This window comes from Hypanus sabinus, chromosome 23 (genome assembly GCF_030144855.1).
Source record: "Hypanus sabinus isolate sHypSab1 chromosome 23, sHypSab1.hap1, whole genome shotgun sequence".
In the NCBI taxonomy this organism is placed as follows: Eukaryota; Metazoa; Chordata; class Chondrichthyes; order Myliobatiformes; family Dasyatidae; genus Hypanus; species Hypanus sabinus.
The window spans coordinates 50,394,613-50,421,915 of record NC_082728.1 but is presented as its reverse complement, the minus strand read 5'-3'; the positions used below and the strand labels follow the sequence as shown (position 1 = coordinate 50,421,915).

General features: G+C 41.4%; 1 protein-coding gene across 1 annotated transcript in view; it reads right to left on the bottom strand.

Moving 5' to 3' along the window:
• Positions 1-27,303, bottom strand: part of fdxr (ferredoxin reductase) — a 62,747-nt gene that overhangs the window by 8,225 nt on the left and 27,219 nt on the right. The window contains exons 8-12 of the mRNA XM_059948870.1: positions 25,797-25,904; positions 19,935-20,019; positions 13,296-13,495; positions 10,224-10,395; positions 3,656-3,829 (exon numbers count right to left, since the gene is read on the bottom strand). Coding sequence (XP_059804853.1) covers positions 3,656-3,829; positions 10,224-10,395; positions 13,296-13,495; positions 19,935-20,019; positions 25,797-25,904 — 739 coding nt within the window. The remainder of the gene's footprint in view (positions 1-3,655; positions 3,830-10,223; positions 10,396-13,295; positions 13,496-19,934; positions 20,020-25,796; positions 25,905-27,303) is intronic.

Here is a 27,303-nt window from a genome sequence, read left to right as displayed (position 1 = left end):
TGGTGAATATGGTTTCAATTGCAACATTTAAGAGAAGTTTGGATGAGTACATGGATTGGAGGGGTATGGAGGACTATGGTCCAGGTGCAAGTTGATGGGACTACGCAGAATAACAGTTTGACACAGACTAGATGGGCCAAAGGGCCTGTATCTATGACTCTATACAGCTATACAAGTCATTGGGAAGTCTGCACATTAAGTACTGTGTACAGTTTTGGTCACCCTGTTGTAGAAAAGATATAACTAAACTAGAAAGGGGGAAGAAAAGTGTCATGAGGAACTCAAGAATCTGGATTATAGAGATATGTTGTCCAGGCTAGGTCGTTATTCGTTGGACTACAAATGAAAGAGGGGGACTTTAAAGTGTAAAATTATGAGAGCTATAAAGAACATAAATGATAAATGTCTTTTCCCCAGGGGATAAAGATTTAGAATGAAAAGGGAAAGATATAAAAGGGAAACCTTTTTTCTGACGCAGAAGGTGGTGAGTACATGGAAGGAAGTGGTTGAGCCAGGTACAATAGTATAATTTAAGCAGCATTTGGATGGGCACATGGTGGGAAGGGACCCAGAGGGATAAAGGGCCGAGGAAGGAAATTGGGATGAACTACGTGGACTCAGCATGGACTGGTGAGTCCAAAGGGCCTATATTTAGGCAGTATTGCTTTATGAACGTCATTTAGAGTCACTCAATTCATAGTGAAGAATTGTTTTAAACTCAAGAAAATCTGCAGGTGCTGGAAACCACAGCAGCACACATAAAATGCTGGAGGAACTCAGCAGGCCAGGCAGCATCTGTAGAAAAGAGTAAACAGTTGATGTTTCAGGCCAAGACCCTTCATCAGGATTGGAAAGGAAGTGGGGAAGTCAGAGCAAAAAGGTGGGGTGAGCAGAGGAAGTAGTACAAGGTGGTAGGTGATAGGTGAAACTGGGAGAGGGGGAGAGGGTGAAGTAAAGAGCTGGGAAGTTGATTAAAGAGGTAAAGGGCTGGAGAAGGGGGAATCTGATAGGAGAGGACAAAAAACCATGGAATAAAGGGAAGGGGGAGGTGATAGGCAGGTAAGAAGATAAGGTGAGAGAGGGAAACAGGAATGGGGAGTGGTGAAGGGGTGTGTGGCAATTACTGGAAGTTCGAGAAATCGATATTCATGCTACCCATTTGGAATGTGAGGTGTTGCTTCTCCAATCAGAGTGTGTCCTCATCATGGCAGTACAGGCGGCCCTGGACTGACATGTCGAAATGGGAAGTAGAATTGAAATGGGTGGCTAGTGGGAGATCTTGCTTTTTGTGACAGATGGAGCAAAAGTGCTTGTCGAAGCGGTCTCCCAATCAACAGCAGGTCTCACCAATACACAGGAGGCTACACCAGGAGCTCTAGATACAGTAGATGACCCCAACAGACTCTCAGGTGAATGTTGCCTCACCTGGAAGGACTGTTTGTGGTAGTGAGGGAAGAGGTGAAGGGGTAGGGGCAGGTGTGGTACTTGTTCTGCTTGCAAGGGTAAGTACTACGATGGAGATCAGTGGGGTGGGATGAATGGACAAGGGAGTCGCAAAGAGAGCGATCCGAGTGGAAACCAGGAAGTGGGGGGTGGAGGAAGTGGGGGGGTGGAGGAAGTGGGGGGGTGGAGGAAGTGGGGGGGTGGAGGAAGTGGGGGGGTGGAGGAAATGGGGGGGTGGAGGAAGTGGGGGAAAGATATGCTTGGTGGTGGGATCCAATTGGAAATGGTGAAAGTTTAATGTATGGAATGCGGAGACAGGTGGGATGGTAGGTGTGGACAAGAGGAACCCTATCCCTGCTCCGGTGGCAAGAACATGGGGTGAGGGCAGATGCATGTGAAATGAAAGAGATGCCGGTGAGGGCAGCATTGATTGTGGAGGAAGGGAAGCCCTTTCTTTGAAGGAAGGCATCTCAGTTGTTCGGGACTGAAAAGCCTCATCCTGAGAGCAGATGCAGTGGAGATGGAGGAACTGAAGGAAGGGAAATGGCAATTTTTACAAATGACAGAGTGGGAAGACTATAGTCTAGATAACTGTGAGAGTCAGTGGTTTTATAAAAGATATTAGGGGTTAGACTGCCTCCAGAGATGAAAAAGATCAAGGAAGAGTAGAGAGGCGTCAGAAATGGACCAGACAAATTTGAAGGTAAGGTGGAAGTTGGAAGCAAAGTTGATGAGCTCAGCATGGGTGCAAGAAGCAGCACCAATGCAGTCGTTGACATAGTACAGGAAAAATTGGGGAGTGTTGCTGGTGTAGGCTTGGAACATAGATTGTTCTATGTAGCTGATGAAAAGACAGGCATGGCTGGGACACATGTGAGTGCTCATGGCTCCACCTTTAGTTTGTAGGAAGTGGGAGGAGACGAAGGGGAAATTAGCGAGGATGAGGACTGGTTCTGCCAGATAGGTGAGAGTGGTGGTGTAGGGGAATTGGTTGGATCTGTTGTCCAGAAAGGAGCATAGAGTTTTAAGGCCCTCCTGATGGGGGATGCAGGTGTTTTGGGACTGGACATTTCTTAGTGAAAATGCAATAGTCAGGGTCAGGGAACTTGAAGTATTTGAAAAGATCAAGAGCATGTGAAGTGTCACAATGTAGGTAGGAAGGGACTGACCTGGGGTCGGGGGAGGGGGGGGGTGGGCGAGGAGGATAAAACAGAGTTGAGATATGCAGACATACATTCAGTGGGACAGGAGCAGGCGGAAACAATGGATCTATCTGGACAGTCAGTTTGTGGATCTTGAGTAGGAAGTAGAAACGGGAGGTGCGGGGTGAGGGAACTATTAGGTTGGTGGCAGTGAATGGGAAATTCCCAGAGTTGATAAGGTCAGTGATGGTGTGGGAGATAATGGCCTGGTGCCACTTAGTGGGGTCCTGTTCAAGGGGAAAGCAAGAGGAGGTTATTGCCTGGCCTCAGCTAGGTAGAGGTCAGTCTGCCAGACTACAGCAACCCTCTTATCTGTGGGTTTGACGATGAGGTTGGGTTTAGTGCAGAGAGTGGAGAGCAATGCGTTCAGAGCAAGTGAGGTTAGCATTGGAGAGAGAAGTATGAAAATCAAAACGGTTGATGTCTCCTCAGCAGTTGGCAATGAAAAGATCCAGAGCAGGCAGAAGGCCAGAGTGGGGAGTCCAGGAAGAGGAGTAGGGGTAAAGACAGGAGAAGAGGGGTCACTGGTGTGGACTGGAGAGTCCTTGATGAAGAAATAAGCTCAGAGATGGAGGCAGCAGGGGAAGAACTCAGTGTCATGGCGTACACTGAACCCACTGAGATGTGGATGCAAGGGAACAAATGTGAGGCCCTTACTGATGACAGAAAATTCTGCCTCAGAGAGGGTAGGGTCAGGGGGAATTGTAAAGACTAGCACAGATGAGAGCTGGGATCAGAGGGGGAAAGAGGGTTGGTGCTGTTAGAGGAGAGAGAATGTGATGTTCAGGGAAGGATGGGTGGGAGGAAGATGGAGACTCAATGGACCCAAGAGCTGACAGTGGGGCCTGAGAATGCTGGAATTGCTGAGTGGTGGGGAGGAGAGACTGGGGTTTTAATGGCAGTGCGTAAAGCCTCTGCCTGGACCTGCTGTCAGTCAAAATCCAGGCTGCAGTAGGAGTTAAAGGTTGGCACTGGTGTTTCCAGGTTCTGAATTGTTTTAAACTACACACCTCTTTGCTTAAGCAAGGCCTCAATTACTTTATACCCTCCTTTCAAAGCAGAAACATCCAATATTCCTGATTGTACATCTTCCAAAACAGATTCGGCTGTTTCAAAACTGTCATTCATTGTGGTTGCGATGACCCCTACTGGTCCTCGTTTTACCCAGCCACTGCAGTACATGCCTGAGACAATGAGAAAAGTAAAAAAGCAAGATATTAATGAAATGCAGAGAAAAACATTGCAATACCCACCAGTTTGATGATAGTTTCAAATTTGTCATCATATTTTCTATTGAACATATTATTTCCATGACTTTCTGCTATCTCAAAAAGCCTTGCTGCTTCATTAAGCTTGGATGTGACTGGATTCTTAATTTCCTCCTTTTAAGTGCACTTGGTGACACTGAACCATCGTGGATCAGTGTACAACCATCATTATTTGCTGTTCACCCACTTGTCAAGTACTTAAGCCTATAGTATAGTACAACGTGTTATTGTCAAGATGCAGACAGCACTGTCAATGCCACAACACTCTGATATTTGCTTCAAAGTGACGGTACTGTTGGGCCAGCCGTTTGACACAGACTCCTTGTTGAATTAAAGCGAATCAGCAAAGGCCAAGATCAGATGCAAGCCTGGAATGGCAACAACATGGTTTCCTTCCCTGCTGACAGGTTCTGTTTAAACTTGATAGGGTGGTTGGATTTTTTCATTAAAATTCACTGGTCATTTTTATTATCCTTTTTTTGTTGTCCTAAATTAGCCTTGGTGCATCTTGAGTTTCTCAAATTTCTCTAGATTACTAATTCAGTGCTTTCTGAATTAAAAGTTAGAATGGAAATAGAAATATTGTGGATTCTGGTTAGCGGGACACACATTATGTCCCAATTAAGCAGCTGCCTTAAATTAACCAGTTTCATTAAAGTAATTAAAAGATATAAAAAGACAAACTACCATTTAATTGTGAATTAAGTTAGAACACTACCAATACCTCTACAGTACTATAAATCTGTATTAGTTATTGATAGAGGAATTCATCTACTGTGTCCTTTCGACTGACTGAAAATAAACAAAATCAGCACAAACACCTAGAATAGACAATGGACTGCCTTCCACACTCATCCCATCTTCCTGCCCCCTAACAGTGATAGGGTTCCTCTTGTTCTTATCCACCACCCCTTGAGCCTCTGCTCCATATTCTCTGTAACTTCTGCCATTGCCAAAGGGATCTTTACCTCACCCCTTTCAGATTACTGCAGGGATCACTCTTGGCGATTCCCTTGCCCATTCATCCTTCCCCACTAGTCTCCCTCCTGGCACTTCTCCCTGCAAGTGGCCAAAGTGCTACAGCTGCCTATTTAATTCCTCCCACACCTCCATTCAGGGCCCCATACCTTCCTTGCAGGTGAGGCATCACTTCACCTGCGAATCTGCTGGGTTCTTCTATTGTTTCCCCACTCTGGCCTCTTAACCTCTTCTCACTTGCCTGTGCCCTCTCCTCCTTCCCTTCCTCCTATCGTCCACTCTCCCCTCCTATCAGATTCCTTCATCTACAGCCCTTTACCCTTCCTACCCAGCCAGCTTTACCTATCACCTCCCCATCTCCACCTTTTTAATCTGGCATCTTCCCCCTTCTTTTCCAGTCCTGAAGGGTTTCAGCCCAAAACAGTGACTGGTTATTCACTTCCATGGCCACTGCCTAACTGTTGAGCATTTTGTGTGTGTTGCTTTGGATTTCCAGTATCTGCAAAATGTTTTATGTTTTATGTTTATACAAAACTTCACACAATTTCATCCTCCAAGTCTTTATTTTCATTGTAACCTTCAAGATAATTGTAGATACCTTAATAATACGTCATAATTCCTAAGATGTTGTGAAATTGTTTCATTTTCACTCCTGGCTGGTTCTGTCATCTCCAAGCAAACAGTGTTAAACAAATTGTTCCAAATTGTCTTACTGCTTAATCTCTTCCAACCATCTATGACAAAAATTACTGCTTTTCAAATACAAACATGTGTAACTGATGCTATTTAAAAACAGATCACTCTAAATACCGTGTTGTGGCTGATAGCCACACAGGTGCACACAACTTGCACTACTTAGAACATGTTTGGCAACTGTCAACTGCCCCAATCAAGTGGCATAACATTCCAAAAAAAAAAGAGAAAGGATTCCTGGCTATTTTCTCGATTTAGATTTTGTGTTTTTTTAAATTGAAAAGTTGTCCCAAATTTCCGGCTGCCCTGACTAACCAATGGCCCAATTAACCAGAATCCATCGTATATTAAAAATGGCAATCTTTTTGCAATGTACAGTTTTGAGAGTGCACAACTAAATTTCCTACTTGACCATACTACTTTGAGTTTTCAAACACTGCAGAATCTCTCCCACCACATTTCCAATACTTCATTAAATTTGATCAAAAAAACAAAAGCTTATGCTATAAACACTATGGGGTAGGCTCGATGCTGAGATGTACATGTGAATAAAACACATTCAGCAAGTCAGAAAGGGAATGGGTGTTGGCCAGGCAGAGTGGAGGAAGGAAGGAAAGCACCAGCTCCTTCGACTGAACACAGATCTGGATATTGTTGGGGGAATGCAGCGAGATCCAGGTTCATAGTAACATGGAAGGTTCTTCGGCACAAAGAAGAAGCAAAAGTGGTGGAGGCAGAGAGAAGGGATTTCCGTGACAGAAGAACAGACAGTATTTCTCCAGGGACAGGTGCAAATCTTAGGTAGCATATTGTCAGAGGTCAAGGATGTCATACAGTATACTGAAAAGGAGTGTGAAGAGTGAATAGTCACCGAACTTAACAGTACCAATGGCATATATAAGAAAAAAAAGTATGAATTTATGAAATTAGGAAATAAATTTGACAGAAACATTTGATGCAAGTAACCTCTGCTTACAGGACAATGTGCCAGGGAGCACAAAAACAGGAGAAAAGACCAGTTGGTGTTGTGGTCACTCTGTTCACACTCCTGTTCATAACCAGGACACAGATGGTACAGGAGCGTGGGTTATGGATTTCTGGGTGAGTGGAACTGCTTATGGAAGATGGGATGGCTTATACCCAAGCAGCATTGGGACCATATCCTCATGAGAGTGTTTGCTGGTGCTTTTGGGGAAGGTTTAAACTGGAACAGCAAGCAAATTGAAACCCAATTAAGGTGATTAATGAAAAAGAAAAAAAAAGCAATAAAGAAATGAAAACTAGAGAAAGCACAAGTAGCAGGGAAGGAAATCAATTATGACAGGCAATCTGGGCCAAAGTACAAAAGGGTTACAAGCAAAATTAGAGGAATTAGAGGAAAAAAATCAAAATGAGAAGCTTGGAATCTTTGAGTATGATGAACTGGCATTAACATGCATGAACTAGCAGCACATAAACAGGTGAATAGGTTTGATTTGACAGGCATTTCAGAGACATATCTGCAGGGAGATCAAAACTCGTAACTTTAGCATTCAGAAATATTTTATCGCTATGAAGAATGGGTGAGGAAATGGTAGAGATGGATCACTGGTATTAAAAGGTGAATTAGAAATAGTGAGGAATATGTAGGCTCAAAAGGTATCGTCTATTTGTGTGGAGGCTTTAAAAAAAAACAAAGAGTAGACAATATTGACAGGAATAAATTGACTTCCAAGCAGTAGCTATGGTAGAGGAAATTGCATACATCTACAAACCATGGGGCATGTAAAACAAGAAAGCAGTGTAACAACTATGGGAGATTTTAATCTTCATGCTGATTGAGTTAATCAAGTTAGAATGGGCAGTTATAAGATTAAAGTTGGTACATCTGGAATGGTTTTATACAACAATGTACAATGTAGCTAATGAGGGAGCAGGCATTCTTCGGTCTGGTAATAGATTACAAGATAGGTTTAATAAATAGTCTCCGAATCTCTAAGGAATATTGGTCATTACATAACGATTTTTTAAAAATTTGTTTTAAATGATTCTAAGGGAGGAATGAAAAAACCATGAGTAACCAAGGGAGTTGAGAAAGTTAATAAGTCAAAAAAAAAAGGAGGCAAAATAAACTACGAGGACAAACAAGCAAGGAATATAAAAAACAAAGGAGCTCTTAATGTGTAAAGGAAAAGAGATCCAAGTGGTGGCACGCTTTACAGTACCAGCAACCTAGGGTTCAATTCCCGATGCTGCCTGTAAAGAGTTTGTATGTTCTCCCTGTGACCACAGAGCAGAGACATACCGGTTAGTAGGTTCATTATAAATTGTTCTATGAAGAGGCTAGGATTAAATCAGGCAACGCAGCTCAAATGGAGGGAAGAAGCTATTCCCTGCTGTATCTCAAGAAATAAATAAAAAATAAAATAAACACAAGACCTTGAGAAGATAAAGCTGCAAAAAATGTTATGGGGAACGAAGGAACAGCAAAGTAGTTACAGACTGATACAAAATATCTGTTCGTGATAGAACATACAATGACGTAACTATGTAGTACTTTCTACATTCAATGCCATCACCACAGAAATCAGTTTGGGCAGTAATGGGCTAAAAGCTGAAATCTTCACTGGCTCAATGACTTGCTTTCTAGTATCCAAAAAGAGTGGACTGATATTCCAAACATCTTTGGTTTCTGGAGAAGCACCAGAATAGGAGCAACAGCCAATATCACACCCCTATTCAAAGCAGAAGAGAGACAAAGTCAGGGGAAACTAAAAGTTGATCTATTGTTGAAAAAATTAAGCAAGAGCAATACATTTAGTAATTTATAATCTAATCAAGTAGAGTTATAGTTTCCTGAAGGAGAAACTGTGTCCAACAAACTTATTTTGTAAAGAAGTCTTAACTAGAGCGCATGGAGGGAAACCAGTCAGTATCCTTGGCATTCCAGAAAACCTACAACAAAATGCCTCATGTAAGCAAACATGAGGAAATCTGCAGATGCTGGAAATTCAAGCAACACACACAAAGAATCCTGGTGGCCTGCTGCGTTCCACCAGCATTTTTTGTGTGTGTTGCCTCATGTAAGGTTACAATTTTCACAGTGATGATTGCAATGCATTGGAATGGACAGAGGATTGTCTAACGAACAGCAAGTAGGAAAACAAGTGTCATTTTAGGGTTGACAACCTGTGACAAGAGGTGTGCCACAGGAACTAGTTCTGAAACTTTAGCAGTTATAAAGAAAAAAAACACGCTACAGAAAAAAAGATGTACTGCTGCCAAAATTTTCAGAAGATACAAAGGCGGGTGGAAATGCAAGCTGTGAGAAAGTTACAAACAGCTTATTGAAATATTTGATAGTTTAAGAAGTGGTGGAAATGTTGGCAAATTGAATATGTGAGGAAAAAAATGTGGTTTTTTTGGGAAATAGTTTTTTTTTGTGGGGAGAAAAACTACAGATGGCCACAACACAATAGAGATGAGGGGTGGGGGTCCTTCAGCATGAAATGTTGTAGGCTAGCATGCAAGTGCAGCAGGTAAAAGAGAAGGTTAATGGGATATTCCCTCTCATTTTGGGGGGAGGGGTGGAGTACAAAATCTGTGAATCCTATTTAGAACCACAGAAAACATGCTGTCATTCTGTCTACAGAACCATAGAACACTACTGTACAGAGCATGAATGGAACCACACTAAGTATTGCAAAAACATTTGGTCTGCTTACTTAGGGAAAAGTATCACATCATGGGAGGGTAGTTCAGAGATGGCATACTACAATGATTTCCAGGTATGAAGCAATCTGTCCTATGAAAAGGTTAAACAGACTAGAACTCTACTCTTTGGAGTTGAAAAGAAATTGGAACAAAGATTCTTAGTGGTTAAATATTGAAAGGATATTGGTGCTGAGCCCATCAATGTTGCTCATTTATGTAAAAGATTTGGATGACAATATACAAGGTCTAGTTAGTAAGTATGCAGATAGGCAGCATCTCATACAATGAAGGAGGTCATCAAAATTAAGAGGAGATCTTGATCAGGTGAAGAATAGCAAATGACATTCAAACCAGTTGACAGTGAAGTATTGCATTTTGGCAAGTCAAACCAGGGGAGAACTTGCACAGTGAATGGTAGGGCCCTGAAGAGTTGCTGAACAGAGGGACCTACGAGTGCAATTATACAGTTCCCTGAAAACAGTATCACAGACAAGGCAGTGAAGACGAGTTTTGGCATGCTAGCCTTCATCAGCTGGGTGAATAAGAACAGGAGCTGGGACATGATATTATACAAGATGTTAGCGAGGCCACAACTGGAGCATAGTTTTGATTTTAAGGAAAAACGTCATTAAGAAAAGAATGCAAAGATAATTTACAAGAATGCTGCCAAGGCTTTGAGTTATGCAAAGAAGTTAGACAGGCACTTTATTTACACTTTATTCCCTGAAGCATAGGAGACTCTGGAGTAACCTTATCAATGTGTTTAAAATCATGGGAAGCATGTGAATGCACACAGTCTTTCCCCGGGGTTGGGAAATCAAAAACTAGAAGTCATTGGTTTAAGGGAAGAGGGAAACTTGAGGGGGAACTTCTTCACTCAGAATGTGATGTGTATCGACTTTCAGATATAATGCACTGCTGGTTCAGAGTTTGGCTACCAACTAACCTGGTGCATGTAGGACGCGTCCCAACTTATTTGGGATCACCCCTTGCTGTTGATCAAATGGAACAGAGGGGTCAATCGAATGGCTTTTGTAGCCAATGCTGCTCAGCACTAATCCACACTCCAGATCTTCAACACCTTCTGTCTGAATGGCCACTGCAGATTCTTCTGAACCCTCAGGGAAGATAAAAGTTCTCCAGTTGTGAAACCAAACATACTTGTAATCTCACTATTCACAAAGGAAATACAAGCAACTCTGACTATGGAACATCATTTATCTGATTACCAACAAACAAAACAGGCAGCACTTAAAGAACACTAGCTATATTAACTTGGAATTGTTTTGATTTTACAGCAGCTTGTATATATAGAATACATTATTACACTCATTCCTTGTTATCTGTTGATATGCCGAGTACAAATTCATGATTGGTCCCAGGCCCCATCTCAATTTTTATCTCAAAATTTATACATGCACACTGAGAAACCAAATCATTTTCTACACAAGTAGGACAATCAGGTTCCAGACCATTTCTATCAAGCATCTCCCTGCTGTTCTCCATTCTAATAAAAAAAAAGTCTTGTTCGCCTAGCAACACCTTGCAATTTCAAAACCCACCATCTGCCCCTACACCTCCTCCCTCACTACCACTCAGGAACCAAAACAATCCTTCCAGGTGAGGCAACACTTCACCTGTGAGTCTGTTGGGGTCATATACTGTGTACGGAGCTCCCAGTGAGGCCTCTTGTATATCGGTGAGACCCGACGTAGATTTAGAGACCATTTTGTCGAGCATCTACGCTCCCACCGCCAGAACAAGTGGGATCTCCCAGTGGCCACCCATTTTAATTCCACTATCCGTTCTGATATGTCCATCCGTAGCCTCCTCCACTGTTGTCATAAGGCCACAATTAGGTTGGAGGAACACCACCTTATATTCCGTTTAAGTAGCCTCCAACCTGATGGCATGAACATCAATTTCTCAAACTTCCAGTAATGCCTCCCTCCCCCTGTTCACCATTTCCCATCCCCTTTTCCTGCTCTCATGTTATCTCCTTGCCTGCCCATCACCTCCCTCTGGTGCTCCCTACCCCCAACTCACCCCCTTTTTTCTTTCTTCTATAGCCTTCTGTCTCTTCCATCAATCAACTTCCCATCTCTTTCCTTCATCCCTCCCCCTCCAAGTTTTACCTATCACCTGGCGTTTCTCTCTCCCCTCCCCTCCCCCCACCTTTCAAATCTACTCCTCAGCTTTTTTCCCTCCAGAACTGCTGAAGGGTTTCGGACTGAAACGTCGACTGTGCTTTTCTCCCCATTGATGCTGCCTGGCCTGCTGACTTCCTCCAGCATTCTGTGTGTACTGCTTCCAAGTCTCAGTGGAAGTTAGTTGTTAGCTAATGCCATTTGCATTTGGCTGTTTAAATGTTTCAATGTATAAATGCATGTTAGTACTTCTTAGAACATTATAGGCTATTTGTATCCGCATTTATTGTTACCTGTGGGAGGTCCATACACGTATCACTTAAACAATTAGAATTCTGTGTAAAGGTGATCAATCTCAGAATCAGGTTTAAATCACTGACATACATCATGAAATTTGTTGTTTTGCAGAAGCTCTTCACTTGGCCTTGGATCACCTCGACAATAGCAACACCTATGGCAGGTCGCCATTTATTGATTACAGTGTTCAACAACTTCATACCCTCAGTACTAAGTAACAAAACAAGTTCCAAAATCTGGGCCTTTGGACACGTCTCAGCAACTGGATCCTTGACTTTCTCATCAGAAGCTCAGTCAGTGCAGATCTGAAATAATATCTCCTCCTCACTGACAATCAACATTGGCATACCTCAGGGATGCATGGTTAGCCCACTGCTCTACTCTCTCTGCAGCCACGACTGTGTGGCTAGGCACAGCTCAAACACCATCTATAGATTTGCTGATGACACAACTATTGTTGGCAGAATTTCAGGTGGTTATGAGGAGGCGTTCAGGAGCGAGACAGACCAATTGGTTGAGTGGTGTCACAGCAACAATCTTACACTCAATGTCAGAAAAACCAAAATTGTGGACTTCAGGAAGAAAAATTTGAGGGGACACAGAATAGTCCTCAACATGAGATCAGCAGCTGGAAGGGTGAAGAGTTTCAAGTTCCTAAGTGTCAGTATTTCTGAAGGTCTATCCTGGGCTGAACACATTGATATAATTACAAAGAAAGGCACAACATCAGCTGTATTTCATTATGAGTTTGAGAAGACTTGGTATGTCACAAGAGACTGAAATATCTACGGAAAGTTGCATTACCGTCTGGTATAGAGGGCCACTGCACAGGATCAGAAAAAGTTAGAGAGAGTTGCAAACTCAGCAAGCTCCTTCATGGGTGCTTGCCTCCACAGCATCTTCAAGAGGCGATGCTTCAAAAAGGTGGTATCCGTTTTTAAGGACTCCCATCTCCCAGTACGAGCCCTCTTCTCAATGCTACTATTAAAGAGGTGGTATAGAATCCTGAAGAAATACACGTAACATTTTAGGAACAGCTTCTTCCCCATCACCATCAGCTTTCTGAATGATCATTGAAATCCTGTACACTATCTCATTTTCTGTCACCTTTTTGCACTATTTAATTATAGATGTTATTCTTATTGTAATTTATAGTTTAAAAATTATAAATTGCAATTTTTCTGCTGCCACAGTGATATTAAACTTGATTCTGATAACTACATTACAAAAATACTAAAAATTATAACAAGAATATGAAATAAAATTAAATTAATAATGCAAAAAGACAGCAAAAATAGTCACGCAGTGTTCATGGATTAAGCTCAGTGTCCATTCAGAAATCTGATGCCAGAGGGGAAGAAGGTGTTCCTGAAATGTCGAGTTTCAGGAGTAGCTTCAGGCTCCTGGACCTCCTCTCTTATGGAAGAGAGCATGTCTTGGGTGGTGGGGGTCCTTAATGAAGGATGCCACCTTTTTGAGGGTTTGCCTTTTGAAGGGAATGCTGGGGAGGCTGGTGCCCATGTAACCCTCCGAGTTTGTACTCTACCTTAAATAGCACCAAACAATGTACCTACCTCCAGCTTGGTGACAGACAGCCGAATCCCACCCACACGTTTTCCATCATTAGTTGGAATAATCTCCAAGGGGCTTCGCTGGAATTGAAGGCTCCATTCTTTAGTAGCTGCTGCTTGTAACTCAGCTTCTTTCCCAGAATTATTTTCAAGAGCAGTTTTAATCAACAGTTCCATCAGCCGTTTCCTTGGCCTTGGCAGGTCTGGAAAATAACAGATGGCACAACTTTGTGAACAAATGTATCTTGCATGGTTTCTTTATGATTTTAAGAAAAAGACAAATACTTTCAACCACAAAACAAAGCGGTCAGTAACAAATCAATTCTCTTTGCTCTACACAAATTGAGCCTTAAACTTCCAATTTTCTGGTCAGAAGAACAGCTCAGAAATTACTACCTAGTTACTACTAAGCATAATGCCAAATACTAAATTCCCGAAATCTACAGTCATTATAAAAAGAAAAACACAAGGAATTTCTAGGGTTACTTCCATTTCTCCCAGAAGATCTTTTTAAGAAGTGATCTAGTTCTTTGCATTGTGTTCATTGGTGAAGAACAGACCAAGTCAAATGTTCTCCTCCGCAACATGTACAATAGGATTGGACTAAAGTTCAGAGTACAGTGGATTCTGGTTAATTGGGACACACCTGGACCAATACATTTTGGTCCAATTAAGCAGCTGCCCAATTAGTCAAAGCTTCATGGAAATAGTTAAAAAGATATAAAAAAAGACAAACTGCCATTTAACTGAGTAACTTAAGTATATAAATGAAATACAGAAGAAATTAGAACACTAATCAATACTACGACAAAACTATAAACTGAATTTGTTCATAATGGTTATCAACAGAGGAACTTATCCAGTGTTTAACTATAAATGAACAAAAATCAGCGCAGATATCTAGCGTAGATAATGAAATGCCTTCATACAGTGCTTGCATCCTCCAAATCTTCATTTTCAATGTGATCGTCAACACCTTCAAATTCTTCATAGTTCCTAATTTGAAGTAGTGAAATGATTTCATTTTCAGTCACGGCTTACCTACTTGTTTGTTGCCAACTATCAGAGAGAAAAATCACTGTTTTTTGAACATCAGCACATGCAACTGATACTATTTAAAAATTGCTCACTCTAAGCATGGTGCAGTGCCTAACAGCCACATAAGTACACACATCTGACACTAGTTAGAAACTGTCGAGCAACAATCTCATGATCCAATTAAGCACCATCGCGTCCCAAATAAATGAAGGGAGTCCCAGCTATTTTCTCGATTGTTTTTGTCCTTTAACAGTTTTCCAAATAAACAGTTGTTCTGATTAATCAATGACCCAGTTAACTGGAATTCACTATATTTCAGAAGAACTTTCTCAAAAGCTTAGGAAATACGAGAGGAAATGCTAGCGTCTTTGAGGTCATTTCTCCTGACCGTTGGTCATTGGATTTTTGTACTTCTTTACAAATTTTACTTCCGTAAACATCAGACAATGTTTTCCAAAGTATTTCCCAAGGAGTTGAAGTTTGCATGCAAATTGACATTTACTTTCCTAAAAATCATAAAAGTAATTTATTGCAAACAAGATGGAGTAGTTGGTGGAACCAGCTGGTAATGCAAAGCACAGATGATTCATAGTTAATACGCCCTGCTCATTAATGATTTCACTATCCATCTAGTATTAGACACAACTGGCTGGACATATCAATACATGGCCAGCAGCAAGTGTGTCTCATAGCAATTAAAGCTACAAGATAGGTGATGAAAGCTGGCACTCTACAATGTAAAGGGAATAGAGTAGTCCAAAAGTTATCCAGAAGTAATGCTTTAAATCAAAAAGAAAGCAAAAGGTTTTTTATAATAGCAGCTTGATACTATCACTCTCCTCCTCCTATTCCACAGTCTAAGGCAGTGGCAAGAGCTGACTTTCACTATGGCAAGACTGTGTAGCATTATCAGCAGAATCAGGCTCATTAGCACGGAAATAAATCTTGAAATTTGTTTTGTGGTAACAGTATAATGTGGACATAATAAATTAAATGTTATCATCAATCAATCAATCAATAAATAAATAAACAGGCAAAAGAGGAATAGGAAGGTGATGTTCATGGGTTTACGGACTGCTCAGAAATCTAACATCAGAGGGGAAGGTGGTGTTCCTAAAATGCTAAGCATGGGTCTTCAGATGACTGTTCCTCCTCTCTGATAGTAGTAATGAAAAGACAGCATGTTCCAGGTCGTGAGGGACTTCCTTTGAGGCATTGCTTTTTGAAGATGTCCTTGATGGTTGGGAGCCGGCTGAGTCTAAATGCCTCTGAAATCTTTTATGATGCTGTGTATTAAAGCCTCCATACCAGATGGGTGATGCAACCCTTCAGAATGCTCTCCACCATATATCTGGAGAAATTTGCTGGAGTCTTTACTGACATACCAAATTTCCTCGAACTCTTGCTAATATATAGTTGCTGGCAGCAATCTTGGAGATTGCATCAATCACTCAGGGCTCAGGAAAGATCCTCCGAGATGTTAATGCATAGGAACTTGCAACTGCCTACTCTTTCTACTACGGACCCCTCAATGAGGACTGGTGTGTGTGCTCCCAACTTCCTCTTCCTGAAGTTTACAATCAACTCCTTGTTCTTGACGTTGAGTGCAAGGTTGTTGTTGTTATACCACTCAACAAGCCAATGTTCTGTATGCCTTCTCATTGCCATCTGAGATTCTGCCAACATCAGCGAATTTATACATGGCATTTACCTAGCCACACTGTAATGTGTGGAGCAGTGGGCTGAGCTTGCATCCTTGGGGAGCTCCTGTGGTGACCAACAGCAAGGAGATGTTATTACTGACCTGCACTGTCTGTGGTCTTCCAATGAGGAAGTTAAGGATCAATTTGAAGACAAGGGCACAAAGCCCCAAGTTTCGAAGCTTATTTATTAGAACTGAGAGGATGATGGTGTTGAAAACCTAGCTGTAATCAATAAACAGCAGTCTGACATAGGTACTGCTATTGTAGAGATGGTTCCAGGCTGAATGGAGAGCCGGTGAGATTGCTTCCACTGTAGACTTGTTAAGGTGATAGGCAAATTGCAGCAGATAAAGGTCCTTGCTAAAGCAGGAGTTAATTCTACCTCTGAAAGCACTTCAACACAGTAGACATGAAAGCTGCCAGGCAATATTCATTGAGGCAGTTCATTCTGCACTTATTGGGTACTAGTATGATTGTTGCCTTTTTGAAGCATATGGGAACCTCCAACTGCAGCCGCTTGCATGACTTGTTCTTTTTTTGTGTGCTGGGTGTCTAATGTTTCTTGTGAACAAGTTCATGGTGTTTATTTGTTTCATGGCTGTCTGTGGGAAGATTAATCTCAGGGTTGTATACTACATATATACACTACTTTGATAATAGATGTACTTTGAACTTTTAAGAGGTTGAAGATGTCCTTGAGCACTCCAAGCAGTTGATTAGCACAAGTTTTCAGTATTCTGCCATGGACACCATTGGGGCCTGACACCTTGAGAGAGAAGATTCACCCTCTTGAAGGATGTTCTGACATTGACATCTGAAACAGATCACGGGGCTGCCTGATGCTGCGGAGATTTGCACAAGGGTACTTTAATTCTCCCTTTCAAAGCATGCAGAGAAGACTCTGAGCTCATCTGGGAGCACAGCATCACAGTTATTAGGTTTCACCTTACAGGAAGTAACGGCTGCAAACCCGGTCACAGCTTTTGTCCATTCAATTGTGTCTCCAACTTCACAAGGAATTGCTTTTTCGCTCTTTCAATGACCTTCCATAGGTTGAGCCAGTCTTGAAAACCACAGATCTAGTCATGAGCAGAGAGAGTATCTTCTTTTCCATCTATGCTTTTGGATTGGACATGTCCAGTATGTTCTCAAAGATACGCACTCATCCAGACAGGCCTCAGTGACATTGGTGATAACTGGGGTATTCATTCTGATCTGAAGATGAACGCATGAATATGGTTCAGTCCACCGAATTATAATGAATAGTGGAGCTTGCTGGTCCAGTATAGTTGAATAGTGGACCATCAAGTTCCATTATTCAACAAACTCATTCAGAAAACTGAAGGCCGTTATTCAAACTATTGTTTCTCTTACTGGCCACAAAAATATTCAGCCTAGTATCATCTACCAACATCAAACCTGGAGCGCTGCTGCTCATGGGCCTTCAAGTGTACATTCAAGTACTTTTTAAATTTCTGCCTCGGTAAGCTTCATACCCTACATGTTATTTCTAATTCATTTACTTTAAATCCCTGTCTCCTTGATTTTTGATCACTCTAAATGAAAACAACCCTTCCTGAATCAGAATCAGCCTTCCAATGAAGGCTGTTTGTAATTTTAAGGATTAGAGATCAACTTTATTTATCATGTATACATCAAAACATTGAAATATGTCATTTGTATCTCAGGGTGTGCTGGGGCAGCTAGTGTCTCCATGCTTCCAGCGCCTATATAGCACGCCTACAACTTGCTACCCCTGTGTCTTTTGGAATGTGGGAGAAAACTGGAAACCCACACTGTCACAGGAGTACCTAGAGAGCGGCAGGAATCCAACCCAGGTTGCTGACACCATAAAGCGTTACACTAACCTCTATGCCGCCCCAGTGGAACCTCAGTGAAGCCTCTCCTCACCCTCCCCTAATTCAAAAAGAGGCGAGCCTATCCAGACTTTCCCAATTACAGTTTTCCATTTCTGGCAACATGCTCATAAATCACCAGAGCAAACCTTCCTGTTCGAATCATATCTACCCTAAATCCACAAACGCAACTCCATGTAGCTACTCAAGTTGTGGCCAAACTGCTACTTTCACATTGCCTCCTTGCTCTTGCACTCTATACCTCAAGTAATAAAGGAAAGCAACTCATATGACAGTTCAGCAAACGTATCCACCTGTCCTACGTCCTTTAACCCTAACCTTTTCTAACACGTCTCAGTATCCACCTGCCTTCTAACATCCCCTAAATGCACTACCCTGCACTCATCTAGATTAAATTCTTCTTGCCAAAACTCTACCCACCTTATCCAGCTGATTTATATCCTTAAATTGCTCTCCTTCTTGCTGTCAATTTCATGATCAAGTTTTGTTTCATCTGAAAATTTCATCATGCCTCCTATATTTAAGTCAAAATTATAAATGACCATTAAGAGAAAAGTAATAATTCTCAAGATAAATTCAGAATTTGGAAACGTTACAACATGCATTGTTCTAATATTAAACAATAGCTCATACATAGAAAGACACAAGCCTAAAATAGCTACGTAAACAAGAGATTCTGCAGATGCTGGAAATCTTGAGCTCCACACAAAACGCAGGAGGAGGTCAGCAGGCCAGGCAGCATCTACGGAGGGGAATAAACAGTTGACATTTCAGACCGAGACTCTTCATCAGGACTGGAAAGGAACAGGGCAGAAACCAGAATAAGGAAGTGGGTAGGGGAAGGAGTACAAGCTGGAAGGTGATAGGTCAGACCCAGAGAGGTAAAGGACTGATGGGGAGGGGGGGGGTGGAAATAGTGGACCATGGAAGAAAGAAGGAGGGGAGAACCAGAGAGTGGTGACAGGCAGGTGAGGAGAAAAGAAGCAGTGAGAGGGCAACCAGAATGGGGAATGGAAAGAGAGAGGAGGGAGGGGGGAGAAATTACCAGGTTAGAGAAATTGATGCTCATGCCATCAGGTTGGAAGCTACCCAGATGGAATACAAGTTTGGCCTCATCCTGGCAGTAGAGGAGGCAATGGGCAGACATGTCAGAATGGGACTGGGAATTCAAATTGAAATGGGTAGCCACTGGGAGCCTCATCAAAGTGGGATGAAATTTATGAACTGAACATCTAGACTGGAAGAAGTACTAAAGCAGTCATCATTGTAGCATGGAAAGATTTGTGGGGGGGTGGAGGTGGACATTCTCAGTGCAGGCTTGGAACATGGACTGTACCATGAAGCCTACAAAAAGGCAGACACAACTGGAGCCCATGCTAGTGCCCATAGCTACACCTTTAGTTTAGACAAGTGGGAGGAGCTGTTGAACCAGCTCCACCAGATGGAGGAGGTGGTGATGGAGGGGAACTGAGTAGATCAATTATTATGAAAGAAGCGGAGAGCTTTAAGGCCTTCCCGATTGGGGACGGAAGCGTATCGGGACTGGACGTTCATGGTGAAAACATGGCAATTCTGACCAGGGAACTGAAAATTGTTGAAGAGATCAAGAGCATGTGAAGTGCCATGGATGTACTGTAGGTAGGAAGTGACCAACCCAAGGGAGACAATATGGAGTCGAGGTAGTGGGACATGATTTTGTGAGGCACAAGCAGGCAGAAACAGGCAGAGTGAGTACAAGAACTATGAGTTTGGTGACAGTGGATGGGAGATCAGTCGTTGAGGTTGATGATTGCATGGAGACAATTGCTTTAGTAGGGTCCTGTGCAAGGGGTAAGTAAGAGGTGTCTGAGAGCAGCTGTCTGGCCTCAGCATGGTAGAGGTCAGTACACCAGACAACAATAGCAGCACTCTTACCTGTGGGGAGCAGCTATTTGAGGGTAAACTCCAAATTGATTTAACAAGAGGCTTTCATATTAAAAATACAGTTTTGCAATAAAGCAGCTAAACATGCTACTTGGTCTCACCTTTAACAACATGTTTAAGCCCCTCAAAATCATTAGGATCAAGCAACGAACGAGTACCTGGCAACTTTATCATCTCACGGAGTTCCTATTTGGGGGAAAAAAATAAGGAAATTTTTAAAAGTATACACTCAATATTAAAATGATATTAATAACAATATGTAATTTTTCTTTTACACAACTTTAGAAATACATTATATAAATATCTTCCACAAAATGTGCCCTTTCAGTAGGCTATTCTAATTTTTATATACGCTTTAATGTTGCCTGATTTTCAGCAATCTTCATTTTGAATTAAGTAATCTTGTATTCAATATTACTAATTTTGTAGAGTAAAATGCCTCCCCTTCCCATCTTACTGTTTTGCCAGAGTGCCCTTAATAGAAGGCAGAGTCATATTAATCCGATATACGAGAGCTTTCATTCCTGACTATTACTGAACAATGCCTAGCAATAAACAATAAGAATCCTAATCCATTACAGCTAGATCTACATCAACAGTAAGACTGATTAAATTAGCTTGGTCTGTCATATCCAATTAAGCTTCCAATCCAACCAACAACAAAAAAAAAATCACTTTGTTAGAGCTATTGAATCAACTACCACGGTAAGAAAACTCATTCCATTCAAATTTAAATTTAATTGTCCGTAGTTACGACAGCACATGCAGTCATAAAATAATATTAGCACAGTGGCCTAAAGATTGATAGTGTGTGTGATGTTGTCCTGCAGCCACATTTCTGCAAAAACAAGAATGCAGCAGTTCCTCATCTCGCTCTGGGTCAGCCACAGCTGTAGGCAATCCAGCTTGTCTTCCATAGAACGAACATCAGAGAGCAGCACTGAGGGAAGAGCCTGCCTGCAGAGGCCAGCCCCAAACCCAGCACTTATTCCAGCATGCCCACTGTGCCTCCGTTCTCTCCCACATAGCCTCCTCCCCTGGTGGCTGTAACAGGTGATGCTGTGGCAAAAGTCTGCGCAACAACAAAGGCTACACAGCTTCCCCACTACCAGTATCACCAATAAACCAGTTTTGCAGTTTCTTGTATTACTAGTGGCCAACAGGGTCTTGCAATCACAACAAAAATGTTTAAGACAAACACTTGAAGACAAACATTTGTTAGACCCAGAGAAGTCAATGTGACCAAGTGCATGGCTATCTCATCAGAAGGGACAATGAGACAAATGGTCATAGCCATGGCCTGATATAAACTCAGAAATCACACTTCATTTGAAATTATTTGCCTGTGGATCAGAGAGCAGAGTATAACAGGTTTTGTTATAATTTTCATGCTTTAATCTGTTTTTATTCCTATAAGAATAATAGGAAAGGATAACAGGTTTAGGAAAACTTGGTTTTCAGGGGATAATGATGCCCTGTTTAAGAGAAAGATTTCTTCCAGGTTTCTACCAGGTTTACGGTCCAATATTGATTAGAAAAGAACACTGGCAGAGATGACAACAGAGCAGCAATGGCTGGAATTTCTGGGAGCAATCGGGAAGGTGCAGGTTATATACATCCCAAACAGGAAAAAATATTCTAAATGCAGGATGACACAACCATGGCTGACAAGAGAATCAAAGCCAACATAAAAGCCAAAGAGAGAGCACATAATACAGCAAAATTAGTGGGAAGTTAAAGGACCAGGATGCTTTTAAAAACCAATAGAAATGAATACAAAGGTAAGCTAGCCAATAATATCAAAGATACCAAAAGTTTCCTCGGATACATAAAGTGTAAAAGAGAGGGGAGAGTATTTATCAGACCGCTAGATGATGATGCTGGAGAGTTAGTAATGGGGGACAAGGGAATGGCAGGTGAACTGAATAAGTATTTTACATCAGTCTTCACTGTGGAAGACACTAGCAGCATGGTGTAAGTTCAACAGTGTCAGGGCACAACTGTGTGAAGATGCCATTGATTCTTAGGAAACTATTAAGTCACCTGGACCAGATGATGGACAGCCCAGGGTCCTAAAGAGATGGTTGAAGAGATTGTGGAGCATCAGTAATGTCCTTAAAAGAATCGATTGATTCTGGCATGGTACTGGAGGAATGGAAAATCTCAAATATCACTCCACTCTTCCTCTTCAAGAAGGGAGAGGCAGAAGAAAGGAAATTATAGGCCAGTTAGTCTGTGGTTGGAATATATTGGAGCCAATTGTTAAGAATGTGGTTTTGGGGTAATTGGAGGTACATGATAAAATAGGCCACGGTCAACATGGTTTCCTTAAGGGAAAATTTTGCCTGACAAATCTGATGGAATTCTTTGAAGAAATAGCAAGTAGGATAGACAAAGGAGAATCGGAGTACGTTGTGTACTTGGATTTTCTAAAGGCCTTTGATAAGGTGCCACACACGAGGCTGCTGTTACAAGTGATGAATAGACCTGATGGACAATGGGGTACAGAGTTAATCATTCCCCTCCTAAAAAACACGAACTATTACTGTTGTTATGTTGACCATGAGAAAGAGAGATGGAAAAACAAGTAAGAACATCGGCGACAGATAAGAGAAAGGGGGAAATTGCTGATTAACCGTATTGTGACTCCTTTTTGAATTATTTACTGTTTTGCTCATAAACATTCCTCAGTGGACTGAAGGAGTGGCCTTATTTGATGGACACAGTCATTCAGGAGTGATGGATAGCTGAGTCCCCGTGAGTAGGGATAAAAGACAGGTCTGGAGAGACACTCTCCAGACACGCCAGCAGACACTGATTGAGTGTTGGAACCCACAAGAAAGGTGGGGGCTTCGAAGACCAAACCAGGAGGTCGGTCATTAAGGCTATCAGTGTTAAAGCAGGGCCGGTGGGGACTTGTGTGTGTGTCCACTCATGCCAGAGTGACGAGTCCACCACAGAAGAAAGGTCTAGCAGAAGGACGGAGTGGTCATAGCTGAATGACCACACCGATACGACGGATTAAGAAAGCAAAGGAAGGTTTGCCTGACTGTAGCTGTTACATCTTGCTCTCTCTCTGTCTCTCTAGCGATTACAATACAACTATAATTACATCAGCACTCATGAACTGAACTTTATACTTTTCTATGTCAATTTATTTACCCCTAGACATCGATAGAGCTCGTTTATTATTGATTATTATTATTCCTACACTTCTAGGTTTATTACTGCTAACTTGTTTTATATGTATATTTGCATTATTGATATGGTTTTGCTTATTTTTATTAATAAACACCTTTAATTTGGTACCACCAGACTCCAACAGATTCTTCTTTCTCTGCTGGTTAGACACCCAGTTACGGGGTACGTAACACTGTTTAACAAGTTAGAGCCCATGATATTACACTCAGACCCTGTGAACACTGAGAATGCATTCCTCAGAGGTGGAGCGATATGTAAATCAGCGTTATGTGGGGCCGTTATAACATTACGTAAATGGACGTTCATGTCTGATGAAAAGTAAATCAAACCTGAGATATATATTATTTTACGTACACACAGTAATTCATGGAGTAACAAACGTGCAAATAGAACTAACCTGTACATCAGTGGAGCAGTAACACATCACAGCAGCAGCAGAGGGAAGTGGGTGGTGGCTACAACTTAGAGAAGGGATCAGACAGTGGGTCCTCCTCTAAATTTGGCTTCTTCTTCAAGTAGGTGTTGAGATTTGACTGCCTTTTCTTCAGTTTCCTCTCATGAAGCTGTTCTTGGTAGCAGGAAATCAGTCAAGAACACCTCTCTTTGCCTTATTGCTTTGCTCCTGGTGAGGGTCATTATCGATGAACTGGTCCATGATTTGCGTGATTGTGGTGATGCTAGTGCTGAGGAATTTTGTGGTGAGGTTTCTTGATGCTGTTTTCTCTTCCCCATCCCTACCCTCAGATTAACCCAGGATGTGTTGCTTTGCTAATTCCTGAAGCTCTTCGTAATTAAGGCTCTCACCATGAGAATGCTAAAGTGTTACTGCATCGCCATCATTACCATCCTCTAGTCCCGCTTCACTGCCCAGTTCATTGACGATTTGGATGACTGGTTCCACCTGAAATCCTAGGTTGGCATTGCAGGCTTCTGGCCATAGCTTCTTCCACTCTCCATTCGAGCATTTTTAAGTTACTTCATCCCAGGCCGCTCTGATATTGTCTGCAGCTTTCATGATGTAGTTTTTCCAAAATTTCCTGAAGAATTGCTTGTCTTGACCTTTTGTTTCCTCTACAAGTTGCCTGAATTTGTGACGAAGGTCGTAGGCTTTAAAATTCGATATTACTCCTCGATCCATTAATCGGAGAAATGAAGTGGTGTTGGGTGGAAGGTAAACCACTTCTACAGGAATGCAGGTCCAAAGCGTGTCAAAATTCTCAGGATAGCCTGGGGCATTATCAAGATCATGCTACTCACAATACTGCATCACTGCTGCACAAAAACAAACCAATTTTGAAAATAATCAATCATAACCCAGACTTTCTTGTTTGATTTCCAAATCACTGGTAGACTTGACTTTAAAATTCCTTTCATTGCTCGAGGTGCTTCACAGTGACACACAATCGTAGGCTTTAATTTAAACTCACCTTTAGCAATGCCTCCTAGTGAGAGGATTAACGGTCCTTTGCACCCTTGAACCCAGATACAAGTCTCTCTTCTTGGGAGATGAAAGTACAAGAAGGCATTCTTTTCCAAAATAGGCCCATTTCATCCATACTTAACACAAGTTTAGAGGATAATTGTCCTTTTTGATTATGGCCTTCAGTGTTGCAAGAAGATCCTGGGCTGCCTGCTGTCTGCACTAGCTGCTTCACCAGCTAGTTATGTAGGTTACTGCGCTGTTTATCTCTATCAAATCAACCTCTGTTGGTTATGAATACTACTGAAATATCTTCTTCTTGAATATGCTTGAAGACACTTCTTGTCTTTTTCATTGTTATCAATTGACTTAGCTGCATGTTACATTGTTGGTCATCCACACATATTTAGTCTATTTTCAATTTTTCTTCAAGCCAATTGCTCCTTGAATGAGTCATCTTCTTTAGTGATAGTTCTGAGGTCATCATTGCAGAAGCTTATCTCATCTGCATTTTTTATAATTATTCTGTTAATCGATGTAGACAATATTAAAGATGCACAAACATCAACCTGATGCTCACCATGAGATTAAAACTGAGTGTCATGGATTGAGGGTGAAAGGTAAAAAATTTTTAAGAGGAACACAAGGAGGAACATCTTCACTGAAATGGTGGTGGAATGAGCTACCTGTAGAAATGGTAAAGATTGGTCTGATTGCAATATTTAAGAGAGGTTTACCCAAATAAATGGATGGGAGGGGGATGGAGGCTTATGGTCCAGATGCAGGTTAATGGGATGAGGTTCCTTCATGAGGTCTAGTCCAACAGAGGTCTTTCCACATTATTCCAGGATACAGAGAGTTATCAAGATCAGTCCTTTGCCTCAAGACTAGGTGAATGTAGGCACAGATTTTAGCTAGTATATGAGATCAAGCACAATCAAGGTTTCACACGAATAGTTTGTCAATATAGAGCACTTCTGCCACCTTTGAAACTCAGACCACAGAACACATACAAACACCTGCCAATCTCATCTGGCATTACTCACCCACCTGTTTACCATGTTTTCAAACCCAAGTTACATGGCAGAGTTTGCAACATCAAAGCCAAATATGTTCTACCATGTTGCATATTGATTTATTAATGCACATTATTGGATATTATCACCAGCATTGTTCAATACCAAATAATACACAATAAAAGTAAGAACCTATTCATCTGCAATACTCTGATGCTTCAAACACAGTGAACTGAAGCAACGCAAAAAAACATGCATCAGATGCTGTTTAACAACACAGGGCAAAGTGAAAGCCAAAGCACGATTTTAACTATATATCATCATACCTTTATGGTAAATGCAACCTGGAGAGGTCCTCTTCTCCCAACAATTATCACACGCTTCACCTTACTATTTTTTATTGCCTCCAGGGAACTTGCAGTGATATCTGTTTTCTGCAAATATATCCAAGTTACCACAAGATCATTCCACAAGTAATTCATTTATGAAAGCATCAGGGGGGTGGAGTTTCAAGATGGCAACGTAAGCATCTGCCTTTTAGGCGCTCTTCATTTTTTCAACTATAATCACCCTTTAATCAAATCTTTTCAAACTTAATCATATGAGTTGCTACTTCTGATTAACTTTTTTTTCCTAAAATAATATTTGATCTAATTTTGTCATACTTAAAATGGCTACAAGCAAGAAATCGTCTAAGGATCCTTTATCTATCGACGTAATTGCTACCCTTCTGGATACTAAACTTGCGAGTTTGGAAGGCAGGTTAGAAGGTAAATTGGTAAGTAAACTGTCAAGTTTGGAAAACAGGCCTACCACGAAAATATCTGATCTTGAAGAAGTTGTTAGATCGCTTGAAACTAAGTTTCAATCGCAGGCATCAGATATTCAGCGGCATGAAGATAAGATTACGACTCTTGAACAATCAATTTGTGAAAAAGCACGTACAATTGAAGCATTGGAGAAGAAGATAGAGTCGACTGCTAAAACTATGGATCAGTATAAGTTTAAAATTACTGATCTCGAAAACCGATCTCGCAGACAGAATTTGCGTATCATCGGATTTCCCGAAAAAGTTGAGTCCGGTGATTTAACTGAATTTTTCTCTAAATTACTGTGGGAAATTTTTGGTGATGAAGGTTTGCAAGCTAAACCTGTTATCGATTGCGCTCACAGAGTTGCGAGATTTTCGGCTGTGTCAGGTAAACCACGAGCGGTGGTTGTTTGCCTTCATTATCCTCGTGAGAAAGAGCTTCTAATTCGATTAGCCCGTAAAAAAGGTATGATTTCTCACAAAGACAACACATTTCGAATTGTTGAGGATTATTCATACGAGGTAATGAGAGCCAGAATCGCTTTTAAACCAGTGATGACAGAGATTCATTTGATTGGACTTAAACAAGCTTTAATGTATCCAGCGAAGCTTAGAATTGTGCTGAACAACAACAATCAACGATTTTTCAACACTCCGGAAGAAGCGAAGAAATTTGTTGAAGAATATCGATCTTCTAGTGCAACTTGAACTATGTGTTACATTGAAGATTTTTCGGAGAGAGGATGCCATCTCATTTTAAGTTTTAACCTATGAAGCTGGGTTACAACTTCTTATCCTGATCTACGGGTCTGGTTTTTTTTTACTACTATTATCATTGTTTATAGATGCTGTTTTAATTTTTATAATATCCTTTTTTATACACGTTTGTATTTTGTAATAATTAATTACTTTTTTTTCAAAATGTCGTTTCTTCTTCCCATAAGACTTTGCTTTTTGTAAGCGTTTGTTTGCCTGTACTTAGAAATGGGACGAATGTTTTGAATTTTTTTAGTCTTTTTCTA